Source organism: Vidua macroura, chromosome 2 (genome assembly GCF_024509145.1).
Source record: "Vidua macroura isolate BioBank_ID:100142 chromosome 2, ASM2450914v1, whole genome shotgun sequence".
In the NCBI taxonomy this organism is placed as follows: Eukaryota; Metazoa; Chordata; class Aves; order Passeriformes; family Viduidae; genus Vidua; species Vidua macroura.
Window position 1 is genome coordinate 72184808 of NC_071572.1, and position 10117 is coordinate 72194924.

Here is a 10117-nt window from a genome sequence, read left to right on the forward strand (position 1 = left end):
AAACAGTATAACAGATGTAGTGGTGATTTTTATTTTCCAATGCTTTGTAAGTACTTTTTTTACTTCTACTAGGATTATGTCAGCTGGCCTGTCCTAGGTTGTGTTGATTTCCCCCCCCCACCACCCGCTTCTATTGACTCCTGATTATCCTAACAAAAGGCAGATACCCCTGTATTCAATGAAACATTATGTTCTCAGCAGAAATTGTAACTTTTGCCCCTAGAATGCACGATCTCTCCCCCTGCACTATTAACTACCAGCTGATTTTTATGACACTGCATCTCCAAGTTGATTCCTGTCCAGTCATTCCATCATCCTTGTTCGTGTGCGCAGAGCCTCCCACAACCCATCAGCCACAGTTTCCAGTAGCACACTGTTTCAGCATTGCCCTAACATCCTTGTGAGCCCATCCTTGCAGGTTCTGGATGAGCACCTGGTTTGGCTGTTTCCAATGGAGCACCACAGAGAACTCTTTGGCAGAACTGGACGTCTGGGATCTCTGCTGACAGCTCTTCTGTCTGGGATAAGGTGCCTTCAGGAAAGCCCTGTTGTATTTCAGTCAGCCCACAGATTCACAGAAACACAGAACCAATTAGGTTGGAAAAGACCTCTGAGGTCATCAAGTTCAACCTATGACCAAACACTACCATGTCAACTAGATAATGACACTGAGTCCCACACCCAGTCTTCCTTTAAACAACTCCAGAAATCGTGACTCCATCATCTCCCTGGGCAATCCATTCCAATGTCTAATCTCCATTTCAGTGAAGAATTTCTTCCTAATGTCCAACCTGAACTTGCCACAGCTTAAGACTGTGTCATCTCCTGTCACTTGTTGCCTGGAAGAAGAGACTGATCACCACCCAACTACATCCTCCTTTCAGGCAGTTGTAGAGAGCAATAAGGTCTCCTCTGAGCCTCCTTTTCTTTAGAGTAAACAACCCCAGCTCCTCCACCAACTTCGTTGCTCTTTGTAGGCGCTCCAGCCCCACAATGTCCTTCCTGAACCGAGGGGCCCTTGAAAAGTTTGTATTTATATACAAACTTTATATATAAGTACGTATTTATGTGGGACTGGGGAGCTGGGCGCTGTGCGTGGAGTTCGCGGGGCGAGCCCCCGAGGTGGCGGGCGAGGGCTCCAGGCCTCGAGCGGCCGCCCCCGTCCGCTCCCCGGCCCGAGCGCCGCGGGGCTCCCCGGGCGGAGCGCCCGGCGGCCGGACCGGCGGCCAGAGCCGCCCCCGCTGCGGCGGGAGGGCCGGGCCGGGGCGGGCCGGGGCGGGGCGGCGATGGAGGGCCATAAAGGGCGGTCGCGGGCAGTGGCGGGGCTGGCGTGGTTGCTCGGGGTGAGCGGCGGGGCCGAGGTGAGCGGCGGGGCCGGGGCTTCTCTTCCCCTCGCCGGAGCGGGGCAGGCGGGCGGGCTCTCCTGGGAGCAGGAGCTCGGCAGCGCTTCTGTCGTGGCTGTGGGTGTTGGAGGCGGTGTAAGGCGGAGGGAGCCGGACCTCCTGTCCCCAGCGCCGCTGGGCTCTGCGGGACAGGCCCGTGGGCTTTTTTGGGTGTTATGTCAAATTATATGTCTTACAGGAGAAAGTTGCTGCTGCAGGGTAACGCACCTCGTCGTGATCAAGGTGAAGGTGCGTAGTCCTCACTCTTTTTTTACTTCTGCTTTGAGTGTTGTATTCAATACTCTTTACACTCGGTATTAAAGATAGTTAGTGTCTCCTGCCTCTGTAGTGGTTTTCTTCCCAAGGAGTGAGTATCTTCAGGTGTCAGATCTTGTGAAGGGAGTCGCTGGCAGTGAAGCAAGAGTCATGGGAGCTGTTAGCATCCCAAATACACTGGAGTCGCTAGGAATCTGTTGTCACTAACATAAACCTTGCCGAGTAGGCAAACACTAGTGATTTGAGGGTGGGAGGCTTTGGAAGTTGATAGCCTGAGAATTAAACCCTCCACTGAACTAAAAATGAAATACTTTGTCTTCTGCCCGCCAAGGGCAGCAATGTGCATTATTCTCCTAGGTGAGGGTCACCAAGCAGAACCAAGTGTGTGTGGTGGGGTTGGAAGCACTGGTCCAAGTCCTTTCTGGTCACTGGGTTAGTGAGATGCATGTGTTGTCTTGGCTGCAGAGAGGGCTACAAATGGGAAGAAGGAGAGGGAATAGTTTTGGAGGCAGTAGCTGAAAGCACTTGCAGCTTCAGTTAGAAGTTGTGGCAAGACTCTTGTGTTCTTTAGTGATGTGAAGGATTTAATAGAAATACAGTCAGTTTACTAAGGAAATATATTTTAATATGCTTGAACTGCCTGAGAGCAACTGCTGGCAGGCTTGATGCTTTTGTGTTTATGCTGTGTTGGAGCATTAAAGATCAAGCTTGAAGAACCTCTTGATTTGTCCTAGATTAATCATCTTGCAAATCAGAGGTTTGTTTCATGCCTGCTGGTGCTGATGTGATCCATGGCAGCACAGTTTGTAATGCAGCAGCTTCTGCTCAAGGACAGAAGCTACTTCCCCAGAAGCATTTTAACCTCACTGTGTACTTGCTCTAGGATTTGACTCTCTTCATCCAAAGAGGAGGCAGGTCGAATGAGTTGCTCAAAAATGAAAAGCTGAAGAAAGGGGAGGTCTGAGGTGACAATAGCTGTTCTTTGAAACTTGCTTTAAAATGTTCCATGCACTGTGCTATTGCACGCTTGGCAACCATAGGGCTTGATTTTTCCTTCTTGGTAAGCAAGAGTTAATTTTCTTAAGTTTGACTAGTCTGACCTTGGCAGCTGCAGTCTTCAGGAGTACTTGGGGCAGAAGAAGGTGAGGCCTCAATTAGTCTGTGGCTGTCAGGAAGCACCTGGCTACACAGAAACCTGGAACACTTAAAAAAAGAAAAGGGTATTAGCACCAGTTTGAGTTGCATGACTGTAGGACATCTGTAAGTATCTCCATGCTACAAAAGGCAAGTGACTTAAGGAATCTTGTCACAGCTAATCAGATCAGTCTCTTGTGCTTAAAATGTTCAGACAAGGCTGTGACCAATTCTGGTTAGTGAGGTTCTGGATGTTAAAAGAGTAACATAAACTTGATATGCATCATCTGAATTTATCCTAAATTTTACAAGCTTGTTTGCCCTTCACAAATGAGCAGAACTTTGGGCAAGTATGAACATTTCCAGAAAGGTAGTTTGGTTAGGCAGTGTCTCTGAAGAAGGGTAAAGAGTTGCTTACAAAGACTGGAGTGCCCACTGAATGCTGTTACCTGAGTTTGCACCTGAAATTCTGTCCAGGCTGTTGAAGAGCTGCAGCTTTTTGCAGGAGCAAGATGTACTTGGCCTTTATCCTCTGAGTGATAGATGCTGGATCATTTAGAAAGGAAAGTGTTCTATGTAAAGGAAGAAATCTTGTATCTCTGACATAACTTGAGAGTTATCAGTGGACTGGATGTCTAAGCCCTGAAACTAATACCTGAGAGTGTTCTACAGTTGTGTTAGTTGGAGACAGCGGTTTGAGATTTATGTGCATCATGAAACAACTTCAGAGCTTAACTCTCAGAAGTGCTTTGCAGCTCATCTCACTTCTGCTGGTGCTGCTGATGACTTTAGCCTTAGTTTGTGTCATCTTTGGTAATTTCCATTTGACACAAACTACTTTCCTAAAGTAACTCTACCTCCCCCCCAAAAAAATACCAATGGCAACTAATTTTTTATTTTTTGCCTGCACCAATAGGAAAGCTGTTTCTCATTTCAGGTGAAAGGATTGCTGAGAATCATTAATACATAGAGTTATTTCTGTCTAGTTTGTGTCTGTGTGAATGGACAGAAAAACAGATCCTGGGAGTAGATCTAGGAAGCACAAACAGAAGCTCTGACTTGTCTTTTTCTTTTTATATTCTACCTCTGTACAGTTTCTTTGGAGAAGAAAAGCCCAAAGATGGCATGCAAAGGAAGCAGCAGAGCAGACTCCATGTCCTGCAGTGTACTGAACTGGGAGCAGGTCAGCCGTCTGCACGAGGTTCTTACAGAGGTGGTTCCCATCCATGGCCGGGGGAACTTCCCGACGCTGAAGATAACTCTGAAGGACATTGTTCAGACGGTTCGGAGCCGGCTGAGTGAAGCAGGCATTGTGGTCCACGATGTCCGTCTGAATGGTTCTGCAGCTGGTCATGTCCTGGTCAAGGATAATGGGCTGGGATGCAAAGACCTGGATCTCATTTTTCAAGTTTCTCTTCCAAGTGAGGCAGAGTTTCAGTTAGTTCGAGATGTGGTCTTGCGATCCCTCTTGAATTTCCTGCCGGAAGGAGTAAGCAAGCTGAAGATCAGTCCTGTAACACTGAAGGAAGCCTACATCCAGAAGCTGGTCAAAGTGTACACAGAGACTGACCGTTGGAGCTTGATATCGCTTTCCAACAAGCATGGCAAAAACGTGGAGCTTAAGTTTGTAGACTGCATACGGCGTCAGTTTGAGTTCAGTGTGGACTCGTTCCAGATCATTCTGGACTCCCTGCTCTTTTACTATGACTACTCAGAAACCCCCATGTCGGAGCACTTCCATCCAACTGTGATTGGGGAGAGCATGTATGGAGACTTTGAAGCAGCTTTTGATCACCTCCAGAACAAGCTAATAGCTACCAAAAATCCTGAAGAGATCAGAGGTGGTGGGCTACTGAAGTATAGTAACCTCTTAGTACGAGACTTCAGGCCTATGGATAAGCAGGAGATCAAAACACTGGAGCGCTACATGTGCTCCCGGTTCTTCATAGACTTCCCAGACATCCTGGATCAGCAGCGCAAGCTGGAGACCTACCTGCAGAACCACTTCTCCAAAGAAGAGAGGAGCAAGTACGACTACCTCATGATTCTGCGCAGGGTGGTGAATGAGAGCACCGTTTGCCTCATGGGTCATGAGCGAAGGCAGACTCTCAATTTGATTTCTCTGCTGGCACTCAAGGTGCTGGCAGAACAGAATGTCATCCCTAATGCCACTAATGTGACCTGTTACTACCAGCCAGCACCTTATGTCAGCGATGCAAACTTCAGCAACTACTACCTTGCAAGTGCCCCTGTCCTGTACAGCCAATCCTACCCCACTTGGTTGCCTTGCAATTGATTGCTTCCCTCGAGTGCTCCTGGCTGGAGGCTACTGAAAGCCATGAGTGTAAATATAGACAAGTAATAAGTGTCAGTTTGATGTTCTCTAATGGAAACATGACTGTATCAGACTGTCCATTTCCTGGTGTGCAGTGGGATTATGCAGCCAGGTGACCTACTATAAATCTTTAAGAGTATCTCTACAAATGCCAAAAAGCCTTATTACCTCTTCATCGGGAGAAGAGAACCAGCAGCCAAATGTTAAGAAGAGTGGTTAAGAAACTTTGTACTAGCTCTGGAAGTGGCTGTTAACATGGGATCTAAGTGGAGTATTCAGTAAACTGGGTTGGTTAATCGACTGTAAAATGCCTTAAGCAGAAGCTGCTCCTGGAGTAGCGGCAAAACTCTGCTTTCTATTTCCTAACCTCATTATTCTTCCTCAGTCCAAGTTCTGGCCAAATTTCTCTTGAACCTATTGTGCCAAGACTGGGTTCATGTTATGCTTGGGTCGCTTTCACTGTGTCGTTGTAGAGCTGGTAACAGTATGGATACTGTCTGTCTTGTAGAGGACATAAATGTTGTTTCCTGTAGTGCCTATGGCTATGTGGTCCTGCCTTGAGTTCAAGATTAATTTCTTGGGCGTTGAAGATAGTTTAGTAAGTCTATTCACATAGCATAAGCTGGTTAAATTTTTCTTGACTACAAAAACTTGGAAGGTGGCATTTCTAAAAAAAACACCAAAACATAATCTAAAACTTGGTAATGTAAAAAGTCCTTGAAATGAGGAATTGAAACTTTAAATAGAATTGGAGCCACAGTTTGAACAGTTAAGTTGGAAAAATATTCTTGAGTCCAGCATGAAGCTAAAGCTTTTCTGACCATCTTTCAAAACAATTTTGGCACAGTTGGAAAATAGCACAGCTCTTACCTTGGGGTTTGACCAGATTTCTTCCTCACAGGTCTGCAGCAAAACCTACAAAACCCCTAAACAAAAATCCCAGGTCACTATAAATTGCAGGATGATGTACACTCCTGCCACAGTACGAATTCTGAAAGTGCCTCCTAAAATTTCTCGTTGTGCAGCTTCAGGCTGGTCCTGAAGGTTTGCCTTTCTGTCACCACTGAGTTTATGGGTTATCATTATCACCTGGTCACTGTATGAGACAGCATTTTGAGTGGTCAGGGTAAAATTCTTCCTTTTATTGCTCTTAACCCTCACTTGAAGAGGTGTACAAACCCTAAACAGAGCCCTCCACAGAAGCTGTATGTGTTGAAAGTCTGGGCCTGACTTCAGAATAGTCTCTGGAAGAGTATGCACTCCCTTGGAGGTACAGAGGGCTGATCTTCCTGAAGGATGTGTGCTGAACTTGCTGCTTTGACACTCCTGGGCTTTATAAGGAAGGTTAAAAATTCCTCAGTTATTTATGTAGTGATGTTATTAACCGGATGATTTTCACTGAATTATAATATTAAAATACATATAGCAATGATCTTGAGTTTCTTTTGTATAACCAGAGATGTAGACTAGAAAGGCAAATCTTAGAGCTATTTATTATATGCTGGTGCAATGTTCAAGAATGCTTGTTCACTGAATCTTTTTTATTACTTCTATAACTATTTATTACTGTTTCTGCAAGCTTGTAAGACCAAAGTGCTTGATCCGGCAAATGATTAAGGCTTAGAAGGTAAAGCAGAAAGCAGGTGGAACACCAATATTTGGTTGCTATTCAAGGTGGAAAACAGCAGCAGTCCTGTGCTTAAATGATGGTGAAAATTGCCTGCTCCTCATAAGACCAAGAAGTTCTTTCTAATTTTCATAACTACTTCATAAAGACTGTCTCAACAGAGCAGAGGCTACTTCTCTGTTCAGACTTCATTTAGCTTAGGAAAGCAGGGAGGGATGCAACCTACCAAGTGGACTGTATGTAGCCAAGCAGGCTTTAGCTTAATTTCCTGAACAGTTTTGATAGCAACTTCGGTAGCAAAAAGCCAAATAATTTGGTGGATCATATTGTGGGTTTTTTTCATTAAAGGCTTCTTGATTAGTTAACCAAAGTAGCTAAACTTGAAAGCAAACCTGGCCTTTTTCATTAACTGTGGCTTGGACTTGGTGTGGTTTACAGACAAGACATCTGTCATCCAAGACTTTGACTTTTTAAAAACTAACGTGATGCCAGTGTTGTCATATGTGTTAAACTTAGTGCAAGCTTACTGCTGGAATGCAGTCCTAGGCAAGAATAACTCCTGCATGGAAAGCAATACTTGGCCTAGTATAGAGTGTCACTATAAAGAAGACTTAAGAGTTTGTCATTGCTGTCATCTCTTGCATAGATGTTTTTGAAGCCAGCCTATGCTATAGCCATTGCAGAAGTGAACAGTTGCCTAGAGGGGCTCAGACTGAGGTATTTGCCTTCTGTGATGTCGTGGCTGATCTTTAGGAGCTGTTCTTGTGCATTGACTCACGTAGAAGAAGTGGTGAGATGCTTGGGAGGAGTCCTCACAAGCTGAAAACACAGACTTGTTTTATTAGTCTTTAATGCCTTGGCTGCTGAACATCAGGCCAGGTGCATCTCCTGGAAAAGGAAAGGCTGGAGAAGGAAAAAAGGCTGAATTGGATTCCTAGTGAGACAGAGCTATGGAGAAGTTAAGTTTCCTGCCATAAGTATTGTGCTTTTGCTGATGTAACTTGATGCTGAGGCCTCCGAGGAAGCTCCACATTGAATTGCTGCTCTCTGAAGAGCTGAGTGTGTGGGTTTGAGCTTCGCAGGATTTTTGAGTTCCCTGTCTGGTTCTTAAGATGCTCAGACACATGGGAAATGCTGATGCTTTGTAACCTGGCTCTTAGATACTAAACCCTCAAATGGTTAAATTGTATCCTGAAGCTGCACACTACCTGCTGCATCGAGTCTGGAGTGCCAGGGATAGCTGGGACATTGCTTGTCCCATTGCCTTCAAAATAATCCAGGCTTGGCAGGTAAAGCTGGTGTACTTGGTAGCTTTTCATTGCTGTGCTGCAAGCAGCCTTTCTGTTCTGGGTTGTCCTGGCAGCTTGATGGTAGTGGCAAGTGGCAGTGGCTTAGTTTGCTGTGAGTTAGCTGGTTTGAGTTCGGGTTTATGGTGACCCCTATTGCAAGAGGTAATTTGAGAATGAGCACTAGGTAAAAGTGATGACCCTAGGCCAAGTCTAGGATGCCTGCTTGGTTCAGTCACCCCTCTGCACTAATAATGCCTCTGCAAGCCTCTTGGGTGTCATGTGGAGGTTAGAGACTACTGTACTTCAGACTGTTACCTGATACATTCCCTCTGGGCAGTGGCATTAAAACAAAGCTGCAGTAACACTCAGTGCATCATTCCTCAGGATCAAGCTTCTACTAACTAGGCTGTGGTGTAAAATAGCTGTTTTCTTCATGTAGCTTATAAGCACTGCTGGACAAAACCAGTCTGAGGTTAAGCACCTGTTGACAGCATTTATTGCCAAGTTCCTCTGGACTTGCAATTTATTGTTCTGACTTCCTCACTGTAAGATAGACTTTTTTATTTGATAGAGATGCTACCAAAGAGACCTGGTAGAAGACTGTTTTAGTCACTTTGGTAAAATCCCTGTGCTGATCCATGGTGACTGTGACAGGTTGTAAGCTAAAGCATAGATTGTGCTTACCTGCTAAAGATTTAATTATTGCTGTGTTTGTCCTCAGCTCAGTCAGTCAATCACTAAGTTGGGGGTTTAAGACTACTGCTTGCTTCTGAATAACCATTTTTCAAGAGATCCTCATGCTTTCACTTAATCACATCCTCTACAAAGCAGTAGGTAGTATTTAAATCTAGTCCAAATACCTAAAGCTTTTTATTGAAACTTAAAGATCCGTATTTTGGACTTGAGTTCTGGGGTTAAGCATTTGGTATGTGCCTAGGCTTTGTGGGTTCCTGATTCCTAGAATAACCACTGATGTTAGTAGTGATCTCTGCTTGTCACTATATGAGTAGTTGGGAAAAGTCCTCTTAGAAGAGAGCCTGGACAAATTGCCTTAGTTCTAAACTGTCAGTGTACTGATGGTATTTGTTTCCCATTCCTCTCACTCAACTCAGTCAGGATTCTGTAATTGTTAGGCACAGGAATGAGCAGTAAGTTGACCACCAGCAGCTTGGTCTAAGTTGGGAATCGGGATAGCCAAATGAATAATAAAACTTCTAGCCCTTACATCTGAGTATTACTCAATTGTTTCTTGAATACAGTTGTGTATTTCATAAGTGTTCTTTGTTTTCAAAGAAGCTAGATATAGAGTGGGACATTATAAGCTAGATATACAGTGGGTCTGTAGTAGAAACTTTGGGGGGAATGGTTGGAGCACTCTGGATTTTCTCACTTAAATGTCTGAATTGGGCTTGTCTCTCTGAATAAAACTGCACTTCCCATTGAAATTTATAAGGCCTTTATTCCTATGTTTCTTATTATTTTCTACTATTAAAAAAAGTCAGCTCTTGTAAAACCTGTCTCTCATCTCTTTGGAAGAAGTGAGTTGTTTTTGGTTTTTTTTTCTTTCTTTCCCTCCCTCTTCTTTTAGCTGGCAAAACAGGGTACTAGAAATATTTGGATTTGTGATAAGCCCAAATGTGAGACTGATCACAGTAACTTTGTCTACTGTTCTGCACTGTGGTGTTCACTTATCACCCTTGGAAACTGGGGGTTGGACCTTAATGATGCTGAAATTCTTGTGCAAATAAACGCATGTTGAATAACCCTTGCCTCAAGCTATTTTTGCATCTAAATAATACTGACAAAGTATCTGTAGAGCTTATTGACCAGTGAGTGTGCAGGTGCACTTGTGAGGTGAGTAATAGTGTGGGGTACACAGTAATGCTTGCTTTATAGATGCTATTTGAGGTACATTTTTAATATGTGCCTCAACTTATTGAAGATTCGTCAGTTAAGTGAGATGTGATCAATCTTTCACTTTCATTATAGAGACAGCTTCTAGAGAACCATTTTCACCCTGTCTGACCATCATCTGGTCTCAACTTTAAGATGTGGTGAAACTGACCTAGACCTG

The 10117-nt window shown here is 44.4% G+C and overlaps 1 protein-coding gene across 1 annotated transcript; it reads left to right on the forward strand.

The window, feature by feature from the left end:
• Positions 1 to 1568: 1568 nt before the first annotated feature.
• TENT5C (terminal nucleotidyltransferase 5C) lies at positions 1569 to 9807 on the forward strand. The gene is made up of 2 exons (XM_053971706.1): positions 1569 to 1631; positions 3887 to 9807. The coding sequence occupies exons 1-2, from the start codon at positions 1571 to 1573 to the stop codon at positions 5086 to 5088; spliced, it is 1263 nt and encodes a 420-aa protein (XP_053827681.1). The 5' UTR covers positions 1569 to 1570; the 3' UTR covers positions 5089 to 9807.
• The last annotated feature ends 310 nt before the right edge of the window (positions 9808 to 10117 follow it).